The 21,082-nt window shown below is 39.1% G+C and overlaps 2 protein-coding genes across 3 annotated transcripts; both read left to right on the top strand.

Annotated features, from left to right (window-relative positions):
* The first annotated feature begins 3,176 nt into the window (after positions 1 to 3,176).
* cd151 (CD151 molecule) lies at positions 3,177 to 14,007 on the top strand. 2 transcript variants are annotated; one of them, XM_017682121.2, is made up of 9 exons: positions 3,177 to 3,302; positions 6,308 to 6,392; positions 6,806 to 6,997; positions 8,162 to 8,236; positions 10,278 to 10,298; positions 10,457 to 10,561; positions 12,225 to 12,380; positions 13,198 to 13,284; positions 13,388 to 14,007. In XM_017682121.2, exons 2-9 carry the CDS (start codon positions 6,309 to 6,311, stop codon positions 13,445 to 13,447), a joined length of 780 nt encoding a protein of 259 aa, XP_017537610.1. In that variant the 5' UTR covers positions 3,177 to 3,302; position 6,308; the 3' UTR covers positions 13,448 to 14,007. The 2 variants fall into 2 exon arrangements, with proteins under 2 accessions (XP_017537610.1, XP_017537611.1); XM_017682122.2 differs by lacking the exon at positions 10,278 to 10,298.
* Positions 14,008 to 14,658: 651 nt separating this feature from the next.
* Positions 14,659 to 21,021, top strand: gatd1 (glutamine amidotransferase like class 1 domain containing 1). Its single transcript, XM_017682119.2, has 7 exons — positions 14,659 to 15,108; positions 15,253 to 15,329; positions 18,415 to 18,520; positions 18,711 to 18,818; positions 18,937 to 19,028; positions 19,112 to 19,205; positions 19,328 to 21,021. Exons 1-7 carry the CDS (start codon positions 15,060 to 15,062, stop codon positions 19,444 to 19,446), a joined length of 645 nt encoding a protein of 214 aa, XP_017537608.1. The 5' UTR covers positions 14,659 to 15,059; the 3' UTR covers positions 19,447 to 21,021.
* Positions 21,022 to 21,082: the final 61 nt, after the last annotated feature.

The following is a 21,082-nucleotide window of genomic DNA, read 5'->3' as shown; positions in this document are numbered from 1 at the left end:
AAAAAAAAAAAAATCTAATGCCTAGACAGTAACAATAAAAATAATAAGAATCATTTCTTGCTTATGTATTTGGAACTGAAACATAATTGTCTCCACTTGTCAGTTTCTTTTGGTTGGACTGGGCTATTTGTGCTTCCTAAGTAAACTAACCAATCCAAAATAAAAGAAGGGGTCATAGTTCAGGCTGAAGCACAAGACTTTATCTATATATAGTCTGTAACTGAGGCTGACAGGTCACGTCCCAAGATCACAGGTGCTGCAGTGCTGACCATCTGGACCACATGCTCTGCCAGCTGGCTTTAGGCACGCTATGATCTATAACTAATCTGTTTGTATTTGGTCTTTATTACAGGAGAAAATGTGTGTGCACTGCCCCCTTCTGTCACTTATTTTTTTTGCAAGGAATTATAGTGATAGCGTTTAGATGACTCGGAGGCCCTTTCTTACCATGACAGTTTTAGCACTTTTGAGTCATTTTTGTAAATTTCCTCTCAATAATTTCATATCACTAACATATTTTCAATGCTGAAAATCTAAATATCCATAAATATTAGGGCAATAATTTTGAAACATCTTTACAGGTCAAAACACCCAGCGGGACAACTGCAGGAGCTGGTTGTATCCTGGAGTCACTACACCTCCAAAACAACAGATTGCATTCTACACACTTGTTTTTCAAGGGTTCTTTAGTAAAGAAAATGGTTCTGTAGAAACCATGAACACTCAGAAGAACCACCATGATTAAACAGTTCTTTGCATCATGAAAGTGTACTTCAGATTGATGGAGAATGTGCTGTGGATGGTTCTATGTAGCATCAAAAATGGTTCTATTGTTACAAGCTTAACATTGCAACAGTAGCAGAACCCTTTTGAAAGAGGTTCTATATAGAACCATCTACAACATATTCTCCATCAATCTGAAAAACACTTCCATGATGCAAAGAACTGTTTAATCATGCAAAGAGCTCTTTGTGTTCATAGTTCTAGACAAAACCATTACCTTCCTATAGAACCACTGAAGAACCTCTTTGTTATGAGTTTAGAGTCTCCAAAGTCTCCAAACAACAATTAGACACCAAATAGTCAAATGCAAGTGCATAGAGTTCACAAAATGTCATTGGACCTTTACCTGGAACTGGGTTCTATGGTCAGATGAGGTAAAATTAGAGGTTCTTGGCAAAAAAAAGAACAATGACATGCATAAAAGGACTTTACCCCCAGTATGCAATATGATGGTGGATCCATGATGTAGTAGTGTGGTTGTTTTTTCCAAAGGCTCAGGGACTCTTGTTAGGATGCACAACATACTAATCTCCAGGAAATACTAAGACAATAAAATATGCCCATGCCAGGAGAGAGTCATTGTTATATCCTCCAGCGGGATCATAATACAAAGCAAACCTACCAGCAAACCTACCAAAATTATGTCCCTTTATACAGATGCCAATTCTCCTGAAGGGTGCTCCATTAGACTTTTTCAACTGTGTGTAATGAATGCACTGCAACTTTGATGAACCTGAGGCCCAGATGAGCCTTAATCAGTTTGGGAGCTTGTATGAAATTAATCTGAACCCTGACTGAAATCACACGGTCTTCAGGTTTTTTAAAATCAAAATCTCTGCATAATTAAATTGAGATTAAGTTGAGACATAAAACAAGGTCATTCAGAGTGTTTTGATGTGAAATGGTCAATTGTAGAGAAACACACCTATTCAGATTCCTTTACAGCAAACATAGCCAATTTATGTACTATCTATAAAGATCAGAGCTACTACACATGTCTTCTGAGATTTTATATGCACTGCTGTTAAAGTTAAAGGAGTTGTAAATTTGAACAAGTCGTTTTTTGGACTATTTTGCCTTAGAACTCCCTGCATGCACTTCTGCTAATTGTATTTAAAACATTTAGATCAAAATCTTGTCTCACAACTACCGTGAAAGAGGGTTTCAGGCTTCAGGCAGTGTCTTTATAACCGTTTAATGTGATAACCATTGTTCTCAAGTCTCACGCTCAAGTCTCACACGCTCACACGCCACACATGCTATTTCTCACTCTTGATTTTTTTTTTATCCAATTAAAAATTAATTCGCCCTGTCTACAAACGAGTCACAGCCACTGGTCACAGCGCTTCTGTGCTCAGAGAAGTTACCCAGTTACCACACCCTATTCAGCCAATCCATCGGTTGCATATTATAAAGAACTCTGGTTGAGCCAATCAGAATATAACGCTCTGTTGTTTGGCAGATCTAGTCAAAGTCTAGTTTCAGCCAGAGCGTCAGGCGCGAAGAACTGTCCGATTCGATTCTGACTAACACACGTCGGTGAACAACTGAAGAGAACGGCACCACTGGAGCCTGACGATGTTTTAAATGTTCGTTTAGTCAGAGACTTTTTGGGGTATTTATAGGGTCTTTCTGGGTATTATAGGGTAGAATAACTTTGGTTTAGTCACCTTAGAGCTGTCATGAACATGGATACGTTTTTAACCGTTTGTTGTTTATTTAGAATGTCAGGGAAGAAACAGAAGAGCCTTATTTCCTTCTGGGAAAAGGCTCAGAAACCAAAAGCAAATTTGTGTTTTTATTTTGTTTGTTTTTCTTCTTGCTTGTACTTGTACCTGTTTGTACTTTTAATTATATGTCATAGAATAAACCGTGAAATTTGATCAAATCAAACTTGTTCTCTTTTAAGTTGAACACACTTGGAGGGTCAATGAGCCGTTGGGTCGATGGGTGACCCCCCCCCCCAAAAAAATTCTCACTCCCACCAAACTTAAAAACTTGAGAGCCCTGGTGATAACTGTCTGTGAAGGAGCTTTTGGAAGCATCAAACTGTTCAGACGTCGGGTTCCTATCACCACCACTGTGAACAGTTCTGACTCTTGGAGAGTTTAAAGAACGAATCTTTTCACATCAAACCTCTCTGAACTGACTTTGTTTACATCTTACCCATTAAGTTATGTTGATATTACCTCTGAATTGCCTCTGGAGCTGGCTGCATTCTCCTTACCATATCATCTACATTTTTTTCTCAACAGTGTGTCACCTCAAAAAAATCTGGGTCTCACCTGGTCTGGTCACCCCATTTTAAACGTTCTAGCTTTCTCTCTCTCTCTCTCTCTCTCTCTCTCTCTCTCTCTCTCTCTCTCTCCCTGAACACTCGCAGTGCGCAAGCGCAGTAAGCTCAGTCGCGGCGCAGTCACTCAGCACCGCTAGTTGCGGTAAAAATAGTTTCTGAGGAAGAAACAAGCGGTTCATCCGCGCTCTGAGGTTCACCGGGATTGTGTGTCCAGCAGCAGCAGGTATGTGAACTTCTGTTTCTTGAGAATGAGTTGAGTTTAAGAACTTTGCTTTAGTTTGAGACCTGCTGACCTTCTGTGTGGAGGTAGAAGTCAAGTGGACAAAGTATGCGCGTGTTATTAGTAATAACTTCGATTGCGTGTGTGTGTAATGTTTTCACGCCGTGTGTGCAGAGGGGGACTTTTCCCGCGTCTAATTCAGTGTAGTCCACTGTTCGTGGCTGGTGGGAGTCTTTCTGGCTCTGGTGGATCTGCGCTGAATTACGATAGAGGAGAGATAACAGACATTCCACACATGGTGTGGTGCAGCTCGAGCCCATCACGAGCCCCGAGAGGCGTAACTGCATATCAGATCAGGGCTTGGCAGAAAGAAATCTTACCCTGTCTTTGGTTACAGAGTGGGATCCATTCCCGTGTTTACCAGATGATGGCATGTGGTTCAGAACGGAGCGCTGCTGGCTACGCCCCTGCCCTTAATAACAATAATGCGTGGCCACCAGTTACTGAGGCGTGGGAACCGGATAATTAAGTCGTTCCCATGTCTTACTAAGTCTTGTCCATGACTTCACTATCATAAACACCTCGATCCGACCACTTAATAAGTTGTGGGCACGGGTTATTTTTATTAAGAGTATGTCACCAGTGGGCCCGCGTAGTTAACATGGATATTTTCAGCCTTTTCAAACCCATGATTTTTTTTTTCTAATGGTGGTCTGTTTAGAGTCGAGTGATTTCTCCTCATATAGCAAATGCTTTGTTCCAGAATATCAGCACTTTAGGCCTACAGGAGAACTAAGGACAGTGGTACTGAGTATATTAATCAAAGCACTATTATACAGGGTTATCAGGTTTATCGATAGATACTAGAGACTCTACATGTCCAGAAGTTTGTAGACGTCTCTTCTGTCAGTCAATTCAGCTATTTTAATGTGCTGCCATTGCTGACGCGAATGAAGTTGCGCACATCCAGCTTGTCTATAGAAAAGTATTACCAAGAGAATGGAACACTCTGGAGCAGCCACACATGAGCCTTGACCAGTGCCAAGCATGAGCTAGTGGGGTATTAAGCCCCTGGGCTGTGGAGTAGTGGACCTGTGTTCTCTGGATCAGATAACGTTGGTATGAGTTGCAGTGGAGTTTATGATCCAGAGCTAATCATCCAACATTTGAATGCAATCAAATCCTCACAGTAATGTTCCAACATTTAGTTTAAACACTTTTCGTAAGAGAAGAGGCAGCAAAGAGGGGACAAAATAGGGGAACGCTATTAATACCCTTAATTTGAGGAGAGTGTTGGGTGATTAGGTGTCTGTACCTGTGTGGCAGAATGCTTTGGATTTACTTATTATATAACAGAAGAAGAACAGGATAAATAACAAATAAGCAAACAATCTAGGCCACATAAATTTTGAGGCATATTAAACAAATATATCGCTGATGTTGGGACAAAACCTCATATTTCCAAAATAATACATTTACAGAAAAAGGAAGGAAAAAAAAACACACTACACTTTTAATGTGAGTCAGTGGAACCAGATGCTTTTCCAAGCCATTGTGGGCCACTTCTTTTGGTCCATTCATCATGAAATGTATATACAATATAAAGGACAACAAGCATTTTCAAATTATGTCAGAAAAATGAAAAATGGAGATACAAGGTTTTGTTCCGACAGCAGTGGTCTTTAACAATTTCCTTAAAATTATAGTAGTGGAGGCCGTTTGCCATTTGCCGTTTACATGAACCAAAGGTGCCAGAGCTCCACTATGCTGTGCTCCAGCCCAGTTTAACCCCTGGCTACATGTCTACTTACCATTATTATTTTAAGTAACTGCAAATTTTATACTCATTCATCTTTAACAGATTCCTTATCCTGCAATGATTTCTTTCAGGTCTTTTCAGTGAGAGCCAGTCTTAATAGTGAAATAACCACCAACACGTCTACCAGTAAACAGAAAGGTGTAAAACCGCGAGTGAGTCACTCTGATCTAGTCTCTGTGTGGACAGTTGTGGGACTCCCCTTCATTTCCTCACTGCACAGGAGACAGCAGGGTAGTGTTACTCAGACAGTGACAGATATATCTGCCCACTGCCGGCTCACTGCCTGGTTGGGGTCACACAGTAGTAAAAGTCTCTGCTTCACACACACACACACACACACACACACACACACACACACACACACACACACACACACACACACACACACACACACACACAGCATTGTGGGAGGGCCAAGACGAATCACAGTTTCAGACTAAACAGCTTTCATAAAGACTGAGCTTTGAATGGATAAGACAAAGTAGCCATAGAGCTGCAAAGCTGAGTTACATACCATATATGCTGGTTTTACTTGTCCATAAATGTACCAGTGTATATATTGTTCATGACTCCCACTGACTGTATACACTCAAAGTACTCGAGTTACTGAGAATTTTTAGGCACTAATATGAATCTACAGTCATATGCACTCTTGTTTGACCATCCCTGCTCAAAACATATTTTGTTGACTTTCTAACTGAAAATGAGTCAACACCACCTCTAGAGACAACAAGCATTTTTCTGCAAATTGTAGTGCACGTTTATGTATATTTGTTGTATTTAACATATTTAACTTTTGTCCATGGCACATTTTACGTTTTTTCCAGTATGTTAAATTAAGTAAATAAGCAATAATTGTGCATTAAATTGTGAAGTGTGTTCTTTGTAGAGGACATGTTGACTTTTTTCAGATAGAAAATCAGCAAAACATGTAGTTTGACCGGGGGTGCCTATACATTAACATCGGAGTGTTTACATTTCTAAATAGATTTAGGCAAAACTTTTTTCCATTTTACTCCATGGTTCATGAATATTATTGAATCGAGTTAAAATAATTTTATTTCCTAACTGCAGTCGAGTAGCAGCTAAAGGTAAAGTGTATGAAACAATGTGGGTGTTGTGCTCTGGCACTGGTTAAATTTTTTCAGGTGAATGTTCATTATGGTTTCATATGATTGTCTCCTTCCAGGATGGTGGCAGACGAGGAAAAGACAAACACCTGTGGGACGATCTGTCTCAAGTACCTGCTCTTCACCTTTAACCTCCTCTTATGGGTCAGTCTTTGTGTGTTGGCAAAAATAACACGTTTGTGTTGAATATTGACTCATTTCAAATTATAGCTCACTTGTCCGCAAATCTGGGCCTGTTATTAGAGCACAAACAGAGCCAGGTTCCAGTCATGGTTGAAGCACAGTGCCAAGGATGGAACAACACTGAAAATGTGTTTTAAGCCAGGGTTTAGGCTTAAGCCGTGTTTGGCAAAACATCTCTTTGAGGTTGTTTTAAGCTGAAATCACATATTTATTGTACAAACAACATACCTTAGATTCTATCAATTCACTACTGACCTGTGGAAACAGCTGCTTGGAACTGTATTGGGAATGTAGAACTTTGTTACTATATTACAAATATAATAAAGGAATACACTGTTAAGTGTTTTGAAGATCTTGTGCTCTGTCTCTCTCAGTTGTCTGGAGGTGCTGTGATGGCAGTGGGACTGTGGACTTTGGTGGATAAGAGCGACTACATCAGTCTGCTCTCCTCCAGCACGTATGCTTTGGCTGCCTACATCCTCATCGCAGCGGGAGCCATCGTGGTGCTCACTGGAATCCTGGGCTGCTGCGCCACCATTAAAGAGAGCAGAGGACTTCTGATAGCGGTGAGTGAGGAACTAAGGGTTCACTTATTTCAATACACTTTTGGAAATATGAATGATCCAAGGAGTGTATTAAAATGACACCCCTAAGTCTCTTATTTATTGCATTTTCAGGCATCTCCTTCAGAATCAGAATCAAAAATGTAAAGAACTAGGCAAAAATGTGTGTAGACACCCCTAATAGACACTTATGTACATACAGCATTATCAATAAAATCAAGCAACATTAAAACTAATGGGCTCAAATATCATATTAACCTGCACATGTACTTAAGTTCAGATTGCACATGTTCATTTAAACATCATGAATGTTTTAAGCTCTGTAGGAAGGCAAAAACAAAAGCTTTTTCAGAATAGTAAAGGGCCACTGCCAAAAAACTGTCCTAGACTTCATTCCAAATATAGTTGTGGAAAATTTTTAGATGGCTTGGCTCAACACTGCCTTATACTGTAATGTCCGGAGAGACTATTGGGAGGAATGTCTATGAAATGCCCTTTTCATTTCAGATTAATGTGTTGGTGTAAAGCATGGAGCTGTTGTTTAGAAGAACTGCAAACATTATGATTAGATGTGCTGTCAAGGCTACTGGATGTGTTTTAATATTGACGTCACCGTTATTGCTCCCTAAATTAGATCATGTGCATGTGTGTGGGTGTCTTGTCATGACAACATATGTGATTTAAATAAACTGGTGTGTATCTTTAAGAGCACCGAGTGGGCAACTGAGTCACAGCTGAGGAATGATGGGCATGGTGGGGGGGCTTGGGTAGAGGAATGAAGGGGAGATGACTGAGTGAGCAAAAGTCTCCATACAGTAAGGGAGTTGTATGAAGGTGTGGGAGAGAGAGAGAGAGAGAGAGTGCTAAGTGAATTGCACTGTTGTGTCCAAGCTTAGTCAATGTTAATGTTTCACTTTTCAACATCTGCCCGTCTCTCTTTTGAATGTTGAAGGTGAGGTCATTCTTGTAAACGGACAGCACACTATAACTGTTCTCTAACTCAGAATTACAAACATATGCCCACCTCTATTTGGAGCTGAATTTCATACTTACTGTACTTTTCACTTCATGAAGTCTTATATCGTAACATAAACATAGTATCACACATTACATTGTGTCATGTGTCTGTTTTTTTTAGCTGTTTTTTTTCTGAAATTTCTTTTGCAGTTCTTTGTTCTGCTGCTGTTAATATTCCTGCTGGAGATTACTGCTGGCGTTTTGGCTTATGTATATTATCAAGAGGTAAAGAGTGTCCTTGTGCTTTGTTACAGCCTGATTCAGTGAGATGGCCAATTGTGAAACATTCTCTATCAGTTCTCTCCTTTTGTTTGTACTTTGTTTCTGCTATTCTGATATTTTTTTGATGTTTTTAAACTTCTTCCTTTATCTTTCCTCTGAACATCTAAAATAACTTCTATATGCATGAAAATAACACCTCACTTTGTAGATCAATTTAGGATTTTCTAATATGCTACTACACGTTTAATAATAGTTATAAAACTATATAGTTTGGGTCTTAAAATCTGTTTGGCAGAGCTGCATTCTAAGCTGTTGTAAAACCCATAGTACACACACACCTGTGACTGCCTCAGAGCAACTGAACTCTGTATGACTGCACCACTGCACCTCAGTACGGAGCAGCCTTGTCCTGTTAATGGAATATGTTTTGACTTAAATGCTGCTCGCATGGACCACTGAGTGCACTGACAAACTAACAACCTGTTTTTTGTTTAAACAGCTGCCAACATACTTGTCTAGAACTAGGCTGGTCAGCTAGCTAACAGGTTAAAAGACAGCCAACATGCTAAACAAATCCATCATTGATATCCTAGGCTTGAATTAAAGTACTTACTCTATGATTTACTGTAAAACTGCAATATAAAAGTCTAAAGGATGTCACTTGAATGGCTTACATGCTCAAATGTCCATGTTTCAGTCAGAAGCAGCATCAAACTCATGAATCGTAATCACTTTACATAAAGTTACTCCCCAAATAATGTGCTAGATGTGGAAGTTTTGGAATTCTGGAATAAATAGTGTACATAGCGCACTGTTTGTCGAGCGTGGATGTGGCTGAATTCCAGATGACTATTATTAATGACTTTTTAGCTATATTATGCACATTTATGATTCAGCTCCAGTGTGAGTAGAAGGGCCATTGGATTGGCGCTAAACAAGACTCATACTAATAATTTGGTGACTAAAAGTACTTATAAAGCAAAGGTTTTTGCATGAAACATTGTTACGTTATCATATGCTCATTGCTATATGACAAAAAGTTACAAAATTCATGAAATAACCACAGTACACAACGGTGGCCGACTGAACATTCTACTTGGCAACGATACCTCACTCTAAAGGAACTAAATGTCTTGGCAGAATACTTGTTTATGTCAATTCTAGTTATACTAACATAAATCATTTAAAAATGTGTATGTATTCCATATTAAAATTCAAATTAATATATGTTTGCTGCTGTTTATCATGGGGAAGGGAGTTTTGTCACCTTTCCCTGTGATAAAATTGCAGTAATGCATGACCTGGAATTGCTTTATTATAGTTATAATAATAATTATTCATAATATTACTCAGCCAAAGTAGATAAGCAGAATGCACACTTCAGCCCACTGCTGTTTTCCTGGTGAATGTCTTAAATCCTTAACTTATGTAGTGTGAGTTTCTCAAACAGAGTAATAAGAAGCTGCCACTTATAGAACACTCTTTTTTGAGTAGTTAAGACTACTAAGGCTTAAAAAGAAAATTCAAAATTTCTCCATTATTCAGTCTCCAAAATGTTAACAGAACTACTCTGTGGTTTGATGTGAAAGTGTTCACTGTTGAGAAAATAGTCAGCATTGGCCACTGTCTTCATAACCTTGATATGCAATTACTTTCTGTGAGAGGTATCTTTCATACCAAACCACTCGGAATGACTGTGTTAACATCATAAACGTTTAATTATGCAAGAATTGAAAAACAAGCAAAACACTTCTCTGCTTTTGATAAGATCATATCATTTAATGCCGTGCTAAAACATTTAAGATTTAGCTACAATGTCTAGTAACATTGCAGAATAGTAATGAAAACACGAATTGTTTGCCAGTGGTAATATATGTTGTAATTGATCATTATAGAAAACATCATGAGATTCATGCTATCTAGTTCAAGGTCATATTCAAACCATATTCTGTGGAGTGTGTGACAGTGTCTGCATGCCTTCTGTTGACTTCTTCTGTTGTCATAAACCTTATCTCTCTTCCTCCACCACTTCTTCTTGCTCCAGTGTTTCCCTTTCTGCTATGAGGTAAACCAGCTACCACACTGTCAGATTCCATTCTGTCTCCCTCTTTGTTAAACCATACTCATCCACCCTCCAATGACGCTGTAGTTTTCTTATATATTTATAGTTCATACCGTTTTTCTGTTTTCTGTTGTCTAACTTCATTGCCTAACTCTGTACAGCTGAATGAGGAGCTGAGAGCCGACCTGAAAAAAACCATGGTGCAGAAGTACCAGAAGCCCGGAGAAGAGCACATCACCAGAGCTGTGGATAAACTCCAGCAGGATGTAAGAGTTATGTAATAAAGGGAGTATGAGGATGTCAAACGTTCACACTGACATATATAGTGAGGTTCTGCTGGTATTTAAGCTATAGAACATGAGGGGAAGCCATCTTATTTGCAATAATGCATGCCCTGTAGTGTTCTCTTGTTTTTTGTACAAGAGGTTTGCAAAGAAAAGAAAATGAAAAGCCCAAACCAGGAGCATTTAGTCTCATCTACAAAGCACCAGTGTGGTTACAGTTTCATCATTCCAACAGAACAGGAGCTCACATAGCCGCTTTTTTGAAGACTGGAACCACCTGATTAAACAAGTGCAAGCAGGTGTGCTCCTGCTTGTTTGGAATGAAAACCTGCAGTTTCCCCTGCCCCAGACATTGCTTCTCATATGTGTTTTTTAATGCTTGCTGTATTTTTTCAGCCAAAAATGTTCTAGCAGTTTAGAGTACAGCATCCATTGTTGTTACTTAGCTACTGGTGGTTAGTGGAAAGATACCAGTAAAGCTGTGCTGGTATCAGATATAACAACATATAATAAGAATGTATAGTAAGAGATTTTCTTGGACATCCTTTTCTATTTTTTAACACCTTAACTTCATGAACCCTGGGCTTATTATTCATTTATTACTCTCATAACTCATTTTTGTTTAACTACTATTAATTATTTGGTAACTACTATGAAACAGTTTTTTTTAGTTATCTAATTCTGAGAGTAAAGAACTGAAGTGCAGGCCTGCATACAGGTCTTTAGGGTTTAAAGGGTTAAACTTATTACTCAATTATTAATCTTAAGATGTTTTATTCAGTGATTGCCATTAAACTATTCAGTTATGTAGTTTTGAAAGTGAGGAACTAAAGTGTGGCCCCACACTTTAGGGTTTAAAGGGTTCAGCTAAGCAATCAGTTATTATTATTAAATGGTTCATATGCTACAGTTTTCACTTATTTTTTCTAAGGTCCATTTACAACATTATTGAGGTTTTATGTACTGAAAAATAGTCATAATTAATTTTTACACAGCCGTTTACACAACCTCTCATGTTCTAATCACTTAGAATGAAACAAGCTGTTTTTGTTACTGTGATTTATATATGTAAATGATCTCTGTTCTAATTGGATGCACTGAATTGTGCCTTATCTAAAAAGCTAGGCTGAAACACTCATTATAACTTCAGCATGAATGGCCAGGGCTTTGCTCTGAATAGGTGCATATATGTAAATATGCCGGTTTTTGTGACATCACAAATCCAGTGAATTCATAGAGAGTGGACGGCATGTTTCGAAACTTTAACAATGTTTAAATACTACATCAACTCAGTTTTCCATAGTGTGAGCCCTTTAAGACTTATTATTCAGTGATTACAGTGAAATTAATATATTAGTTACATAGTTGCATGTGTAGTTATGACAGTAGGGAGCTGAAGTGTGGGGCCACGTACAACGGATACAATTTAAGTTTTGATGTGCTCATTAGCTGATGAGAAAGGAAAAGCCTGCATGTGGCCTCTTGTACTGTTTTATGAGATAAATAGCCGTTCAAGTGAGGATGTAGGAATAGACCTGAAAGAGGCTGTGCTGCTGATTCTTATCTTATACTGTTCTCTGAATGATGTCAACGTCACGCTCTGAATCTCTCCTACCACCCCCCTCCCCTCCACTCTACGGCACAGCTGAAGTGCTGTGGGAGTAACAGCTCAGCGGACTGGCAGCAGGGAGACTGGACACACACTTATGCTGACAAGCGTCTGGTGCCTGACAGCTGCTGTAAGACCCCCACTGATCACTGTGGAGTGAGAGACCACCCATCCAACATCTACAAAGTAGAGGTCTGCCCTACACACTAATATACACCTCTTTCTCAATAACAAATCAGTTGTTTACAGACATTCTAGGTGTAATGTCAACCATTCACATGCACTGCATAATGTACTACCACACATTCAAGTTATTAAAATGACTTCTGTGAAAATATGAAAATATGAAATATGTTTCCAAGTAACTCATACCAAAACATAACCAATCATACCAAAAAAAGCCAATTTTAAGTGGAGCTACAAGGCTAATGTAATAGAACTCTGTGTAGCCTAACACAAGATTTTGGGTGACATCACTTTCCATTACTTGTTAGCTACATTAGCTTCATAGCTCCAGTGCAAAACTAAAGATGCATACAGGTCTCAGGTGACCGACTACGTTTAGTGTAAAGAGAAACTTGTGTTAATTGGATTTTTTGTCAAACTGTTCCTTTAAAAGTGCTTAATATTTTTTAATACTTGAGAAAGTAATCTTCAACAATCTGCAAATAATTTATATACAAGCCCAACTTGTGTTACTATGTTAATGAGAATGTAAATATGCCCTTCTCTCAGTTTGTTTTGGTCTACATGTAGCCCATATACTACATCAGTTTTTTAGAAGCATCAGCATTATCCTGACCTGTGTGAAAGACCACAGGAGTTAGCAAAGCTCTGTGGTTGTTTCATGGCACGTACTCACAACCTTCTGCGCAACGGTGTGGGACACCAGTGTTGCGTCAGCTCAACTGCTTTTAACCTTTGCAGTACAAACCAAACAATAATTAAAACCATTTTGCTTTGGGTCACTCTTCAGGAGCATCTCTGAGAACATTTTCTTCTTTCTCAGGGAGGCTGCATCTCTAAATTAGAGGAGTTTATCCTTCAGCACTTGCAGATATTAGGCGCAGTGGGCATTGGAATTGCATTCCTTCAGGTAAATCATAACATTTTTATAATGAATGTGGCCTTTTGCTGCCCACATGTAAAATATTCATATTCTTTTTTTCTATGTTCTGTTTTTGTTACTTCTTTTCAAGATTTTTGGAATGATCTTCACCTGCTGTTTGTATCGAAGTTTAAAGGAGGAACCTTACTGAGACCCTACATCCAGCACTCACACACCAAAAATGCACCCACACTTCTCATCCTTTTGCCTACTTTCTGTTGTTTTGTGCTGCTATGCAATGTAAATAATTTGTGAAGTATAAAGTGATGAAGTACAGCAGTCTGTAGCAGCGATTGTGGCTGCAGGGCAGTCCATTTCAAAAGGAAAAGTACAAGAAGAGAGGGTGTGTAGTTAGAAATCTCCGAGCCTAGACCTGTGTATGGTAGAGTTCAGAATCTGTACCGAACTGTTAGAGGATTTGTTTTAAATATTGGAGACATATTGCAGCTGTTGACGTCCCTGTTAAAATAACTAAATATCCTAAATATAGGATTATGCAGTTCTGGACATAATCAATCCCTGCTTTCTGTTTAAACACCTTCTTTCTCTCCAAGGACACCTAAATTCAAGAAAATACAGGATTAAATGTTTTACCATTCACTGGAGGACTATATATCACTGTTGTCGGAAGAAAACCTCGTATCTCCAAAATAGTAACTTTACAGGAGAAGGAAAAAACCTACTTTACTTTTAATGGAAGTCAATGGAACCAGACATCTTTCCACACAATTGTGGACATTTCTTTTGGTCCATTCATCATGAAATTTACACAATGTAAAGACCAACAGGCACTTTTTTAAATGATATTAAAAACTGAAAAACATAAAAAATGGAGATACAAGGTTTTCTTCCGACAGTAACAATATAATAATGCTTACTGCATATCTGTCTGCACTGTAAAATGTTAAATTTAGCTTTGCTTAGATATACTGTACTCTTCATGCTTTAATGAACATGTCCTATGTGTTATTAACTCTTTATGACTAAACTTGGTAACTGCATTTTACAATGTGGACACTTAGATTTTTTTTCCTTCATTATTTTTTAAAATAAGATTGTTTTAAAATAAAGGATCATATATTTTCTCATGCAATTATATATATATATATATATATATATATATATATATATTTACATATATAATAACATTCATGTGAGCTGCATGTATAATACTGGGAAGTGCCAATACAGTACTGCTATATAGCTTTGTGTTTAGCTGATCTTTTGTACCATTTTGGGGGAAAAGGAAAGAAAAACAAACACTCGTGTGCACACTCAAAAACGATGGTTCTTCATATAGTTCTCTATAGAATCATTTCATGCTTAAATGGTTCTTTGCATTGTAAAGTGGTTCTTCAGATTGATGGAGAATGTTCTTTATAGAACCATATACACAACACGTTCTCCATTGATCTGAACTTTCACAATACAAAAAAAAGCATTTAAGCATGAAATGGTTCTACACAGAACTCATGATTCGTAATAGAATCATTGCATTTACTTAATAACCCTTGAAGAACCATCTGTTTTGAAGAGTGTAGGACATCACGATTCTCTGCTTGGATTTGCGGAACTGAATGTACAAGGACAGTTTCAGGAGGAACCTTTTCGTTGACGGAACTATGAAAATAAAGAGAAGCTGCTTGTCTTTTACTGACGGTGTGTGTTTTACTGGCTCTGGGAATTCTGTGGCTTTAGTGCCACCCGCCCTCTTTCAGGTCCGGGAAACTCAGTAAGGGTCTTACAGGAGTCCGAGCAGCAGAATGAGCTCTAAAGCCACCTGCCTGATTGTGGCCAGCGCAGCGCCCCAAGGTACGAGAGCTGCCCACAGAGCGACCCCGAGCTGGCGCACATCACACCAGAGATCAGCACATGACATCACCTCGGAGTGGGATTTATCAGGCTGAGCGCGGACTGCGCCTCCATAACATTCTCTCTCTCTCTCCCTCCTGCTAGGAGTGTGTGCTCGCTCCTTCCAGCAGTGCTTCTCTCTCTGCAGTGCAGCCTTCAACCTCCAGACAGCCACGCCTGCGGTGAGTGAGGAGTGACTGCTCACTGTTGGGCTGAGCGTCAGAGGCAGTTTTTCGGGGCGTAATGACACTCACGTGTGTTAGGGAGCCCCGCCAGTGACACCCCATCGTAATAAAATCTAGGCACAGGATCCTAATGTTAAGTCGTGGTCACGATTTAATCGTGGGAACAGAGCTGCTGAAAAAAGCTTTATGCTTTAGTTTGTGAGTGTCGGTTACCTGGCCACCCAACATAGACGCACTAGTTGACCAAAATACCAGCATCCAGAACACTACAAATGCTGGTTTTGCTGGTGAACAGCTATGCTGGTCCATTCAGTTTTTTCTAGCAGGGAGATAATTAAGTCGTTCCCACGCCTTATTATTCAACCACCTCCTAAGTCATGCCTGTGCATTAGGATCCCTTTCCCAAGCATTATAGTAAATTGTGGCCATGCATTAGTTTTACTAGTATGTTATCAGCTGGGCTTCAGTTATTGTTTAAGATTTGGAGAAGATACCGTTTTCAGGATTTTGTAGAGCTTCAACTATTGTATAAAATTAGTTTTGGCTAATATTAAAATAAATAAATAAATGCCTTGCATGTTAACTTTATAACAAAATCAGCACCTAAACCCCAGATGATTTCTGCTATGGTTAAACTTGATCCTGGAAATCTATAACCCTGCACAGTTTAGTTCCAAGCCTAAACACATAAGATCTAGGTAAAACTTTTAAGGGTGCCTGATTATTAGGGCCAGGTGTGTTGGATCGGAACACTCTGGGCTGTAAGATCTCCAGGACTAAGATTGGCCACCCCTACCTGAGAATTTATTAGCGACTTCAGAAAAAACAGCCTAGTCCTTCGATTGAGGGTTTGTCCATAGTCTAAACCCTCCCTCCTCCTCGCTCATGTTGCTCTGATAAGCTGCACTCAGATGCGTAGTTTTGATCATCAACAGTGCTTTCCTCAAAAGATGGCAAATGAGAGCCCATCAGAAGAGGCTGAGGGGCGTGTCTCTGTACATCGTTTCCAATTCTTCTGTGCTTTTTGAAATCCTTACACTAAAGGTGGGTAATACAGTAGGAAAATAAGTATTTGAACACCCTGCGACTTTGCAAGTTCTCCCACTTAGAAATCATGGAGGGGTCTGAAATTTTCATCTTAGGTGCATGTCCACTGTGAGAGACATAATCTAAAAAAAAATCCGGTAATCACAATGTATGATTTTGAAATAATTTATTTGTGTGTTACTGCTGCAAATAAGTATTTGAACCTGTCAATCAGCAAAAATTCTGGCCCTCAAAGACCTGTTAGTCCGCCTCTAAAAAGTCCACCTCCACTCCACTTATTATTCTAAATTAGAAGCACCTGTTTGAGGTCGTTAGCTGCATAAAGACACCTGTCCACCTCACACAATCAGTAAGACTCCAACTACTAACATGGCTAAGACCAAAGAGCTGTCCAAAGACACCAGAGACAAAATTGTAGACCTCCACAAGGCTGGAAAGGGCTACGGGGCAATTGCCAAGCAGCTTGGTGAAAAAAGATCAACTGTTGGAGCAATTATTAGAAAATGGAAGAAGCTAAACATGACTGTCAATCTCCCTCGGACTGGGGCTCCATGCAAGATCTCACCTCGAGGCGTTTCAATGATCCTAAGAAAGGTGAGGAATCAGCCCAGAACTACATGGGAGGAGCTGGTCAATGACCTGAAGAGAGCTGGCACCACTGTTTCCAAGGTTACTGTGGGTAATACACTAAGACGTCATCGTTTTAAGTCATGCATGGTATGGAAGGTTCCCCTGCTTAAATCAGCACACGTCCAGGCCTGTCTTAAGTTTGCCCTTGACCATTTAGATGATCCAGAGGAGTCATTAGAGAAAGTTCTGTGGTCAGATGAGACCAAAATAGAACTTTTTGGTCTTAATTCCACTCGCCGTGTTTGGAGGACGAAGAATGATTAGTACCATCCCAAAAACACCATCCCTACTGTGAAGCATGGGGGTGGGAGCATCATGCTTTGGGGGTGTTTTTCTGCACATGGGACAGGACGACTGCACTGTATTAAGGAGAGGATGATCGGGGCCATGCATTATGAGATTTTGGGGTACAACCTCCTTCCCTCAGTTAGAGTATTGAAGATGAGACGTGGCTGGGTCTTCCAACATGACAATGACCCAAAGCACACAGCCAGGATAACCAAGGAGTGGCTCCATAAGAAGCATATCAAGGTTCTGGAGTGGCCTAGCCAGTCTCCAGACCTAAACCCTATAGAAAATCTTTGAAGGGAGCTCAAACTCTGTGTTTCTCAGCAACAGCCCAGAAACCTTGCTGATCTGGAGAAGATCTGTGTGGAGGAATGGGCCAAAATCCCTGCTGCAGTGTGTGCAAACCTGGTGAAAAACTACAGGAAACGTTTGACCTCTGTAATTGCAAACAAAGGCTACTGTACCAAATATTAACATTGATTTTCACAGGTGTTCAAATACTTATTTGCAGCAGTAGCACACAAATAAATTATTAAAAATCATACATTGTGATTTCCGGATTTTCTTTTTTAGATTATGTCTCTCACAGTGGACATGCACCTAAGATGAAAATTTCAGACCCCTCCATGATTTCTAAGTGGGAGAACTTGCAAAGTCGCAGGGTGTTAAAATGCTTATTTTCCTCACTGTATGTCACAATACCTAAAGACATATTCATGATATCTGATCATATCTAAATATTTCTATTTCTGTGATTTGATCAACTGAAAAAAGTCCCAACAGTGGCACATTTAAAAATACTGTTAAATATGAGTGCAGTGATTTTCATTAAAAAGTTTTGCTCAGAGTGCTACAGTAAATCCCATTGATCATGCTCTCTTTGTAATGAAATATGCAGTTTGTCAGTACTGTCAAGTATTAACAATATCCACAACATGCTCAGAAAAGTGTATTGTGACATAATTTATCACATAATTTAACGCTGTAAAACATTGTCATATTGCCCACTCTTATCGTTCACCCTTACTGCACTTGTTTACGAATTGTAACATCATTTCATTCAGTTAATTCAAATGTCAGTACAAGATAGCGTTCATGTTGTATTTAAATTTGACAGGGGAAACCTATTGACTTCACTGGGGTTGACGAAAGTTCTGCTCGATGGGTTCAGGACTTCAGCATAAAGCCCTACGCCAGTCCTGCCAAACTGGAGTCCATTGATGGTTAGCGTCACTGTTGCAACTGATATTCATTTTCTTTTTAAAGCTGTTTTAGCCATAGTGGCCATGTTCCTTCTCCCTTTATCATTTTACAGATTACTATGTAGTGTAAGGTGTTCAGTGTATTAGAGGCTGTATCTATCAGGGTGGTGCTGAATTCCACAAGCAATGATTAGTGTTTGTGGTGTTGCAGGTGCTCGTTACCAGGCTCTGCTGATTCCAGACTGTCCAGGAGCTTTGAATGACCTCGCCCACAGCGGCTCACTGGCGCGAATCCTCACACACTTCATCTCTCAGAAGAGTAAGGGATTGCTGTACCCTCTGAGCAATGATAGGCTTTAATGGTTCCCTACAATTCTTAATTCAGTTTCATTTCTTCATGAGTGAAGAACGTCATGCTTGTTGTTTGGTTGTTTCAGAGCCCGTGTGTGCTGTGGGACAGGGTGTTTCTGCACTCTGTTGTGCCACAGAAGGACAGAAATGGATATTTAGTGGATACAGCCTGACTGGAGTATGTATTATTAAGTAACCAGTTGGCAAAGGCTTATATGTTTTTCATGTGTCATGACTGTGCTTCATCTCTCTCTCTCAAAGCCATCTGTGTTTGAGCTGGTGCGCTCTCCAGATTTTGCCAACCTCCCTCTAATTGTGGAAGACTTTGTGAAAGATAATGGAGGCTCCTACACAGGTGAATACATAGGATGCTCTCTAGCTAAGTAGGGCTACACATGTTACAAGCTGTGCTTGGGTTTATAGGATGTCCAGCTATAATGTATTACAGAAAGGGTAATGTTTCAAAATCTTTTGCAGCCAGCCAAGAAGATGCAGTACACGTGGTCTTGGATCGCCACCTAGTGACGGGTCAGAATGTACAGTCCACTACAGCTGCAGTTAACAACCTGATCCTGCTGTGCAACGGCAGCAGGTAAAAGCCTTGTCCGTGGAGGTGCATAGCAGTCTGATTCTCTGACACCATGATAATTGGGGTCAGACTAAGAAAAGACAATGTTACTTGTTGGAAAAAGTGTGGACCAAGTATTTTACTCCATTTATTAGGCCATAACTACAGAAAATATGAATTAATGTATAAAAGTATGATTCCAGTGAATGGCCAGTTCTGTTGCCTTAAAATGAATGAAATGAATCGAGTCAAAGCACTGAATAAGTTTAAGAGGCAGTGAAAGCATTTGTCTTATTCAAGCAACATGAGTGCAAAGAGAGCACTTCCTGTTCGCTTCTCACAGGAAGTTGTGTGATATTCCTGTGAACCATTGTAAAGAAAGTAAGCATATTTCTTTTTGTTTTTCTATGTTGATGCAAACAGCGAAACCGACTGGCTGTTGTATAAAAGCTACCGTCAAATCTCTTGAATTTCTGAGAACATTGTTAGTTTTCTCTCAGCTCTATTTATGTAGTGCTGATGTAATGAGATAAAGGCTGCTGGGGCTGCGTTTCCCACAGTTATGAAATAAACCTGAGGGGAGCACTAGGATTGGAGAATGGGGGTATGTGTTTGGGGAGTTGTGGTAGTTGAATATATGGACCATTCTGTCAACCGATGGTTGGAGGGAAAAAAAAACACATACAGACCTGAGATATTTACAAGCTTTATGTTATGATCTATTCAAACCCCAGTGGCTGTCCCAAACCCTAAATTATACTCAAATAATACTGTGAGCAGTTTGATCCCTTTGGTTTAGTGTTAAAGTGTCCCAAAATCCGTAAAGTGGTGTGTAACATTAAGATTGGTCACTACTGAAACACATACTTATTAAAAATTAAGTAAACTCATTTGTGTTTTAATAATAATAATATGATTTTATGTGTGTATAACTGCTTAAAGCTGTGTTTGCTAGTCATGTACTGTTCTGCTCAATAATAGCTAAAATTGTCACTACCAGAACAGTCAGCAGTGAACCACTTGGTAATGCTATGAGTGTTTTGTTAGTGACTAAATGGAATGTTCAGTCTTTTGTTTTAATAAAATAAACACAATGAAGATACAGACTCACTCAAAGCAAAAGATTGAGTCTAAAGTCCAAGTAATTTCAAAGTCTAATTTGTTTACCACCTTGACTTTGAATCAGATTACTAAAATGATCCGTATATGGATATCCAAACTCATTTGAGGATTTTTTACTTAATTAGGTTTTCATAAAAGTCACATACAGTATGGAATAAAAATGTGAAAAAAAGCATGTAAACATGTACAATATAAAATACAATGCAAAAACAAACTTGGGTGGCTATCAGTACAGTTGGGGAGGGGCTATCGAAGTATGGCCTATGTGTGGGATGAGAGAATAGAATGCAGGTAATGGGACCAAAACTGATTATTTCTCTGTTAACTGTCATTTTTCGAACAAACCTTTTGTTCATATGATAAAGTGTTTGATGTTCTGTATTTGATTTGACAAAAAAACATGTCATTCATTACTCCATTTGCAGTGCAGTACGTATAAAACACCATTATTAAAAATTCAGATAAATCTTCTTCATATAAACTGTCTTGTTGTTTAACTATATTAAGTAAAAATAATAATATATTTGTTTGAATATATACTT

The sequence above is a fragment of the Pygocentrus nattereri genome, chromosome 11, assembly GCF_015220715.1.
Source record: "Pygocentrus nattereri isolate fPygNat1 chromosome 11, fPygNat1.pri, whole genome shotgun sequence".
Taxonomy (NCBI): Eukaryota; Metazoa; Chordata; class Actinopteri; order Characiformes; family Serrasalmidae; genus Pygocentrus; species Pygocentrus nattereri.
This window is presented reverse-complemented; position numbering and strand designations above follow the sequence as displayed.

Bases quoted from the DNA above. Each gene is read 5' to 3' on its own strand.
- cd151 (XM_017682121.2), top strand. From the start codon at position 6,309: ATGGTGGCAGACGAGGAAAAGACAAACACCTGTGGGACGATCTGTCTC. The intron at 10,299-10,456 runs GTAAACCAGCTA...AACTCTGTACAG, and splicing joins GTTTCCCTTTCTGCTATGAG to CTGAATGAGGAGCTGAGAGC. The intron at 12,381-13,197 runs GTCTGCCCTACA...CTTCTTTCTCAG, and splicing joins CCAACATCTACAAAGTAGAG to GGAGGCTGCATCTCTAAATT.
- gatd1 (XM_017682119.2), top strand. From the start codon at position 15,060: ATGAGCTCTAAAGCCACCTGCCTGATTGTGGCCAGCGCAGCGCCCCAA. The intron at 15,109-15,252 runs GTACGAGAGCTG...CCCTCCTGCTAG, and splicing joins GGCCAGCGCAGCGCCCCAAG to GAGTGTGTGCTCGCTCCTTC. The intron at 18,819-18,936 runs GTAAGGGATTGC...TGGTTGTTTCAG, and splicing joins ACACTTCATCTCTCAGAAGA to AGCCCGTGTGTGCTGTGGGA.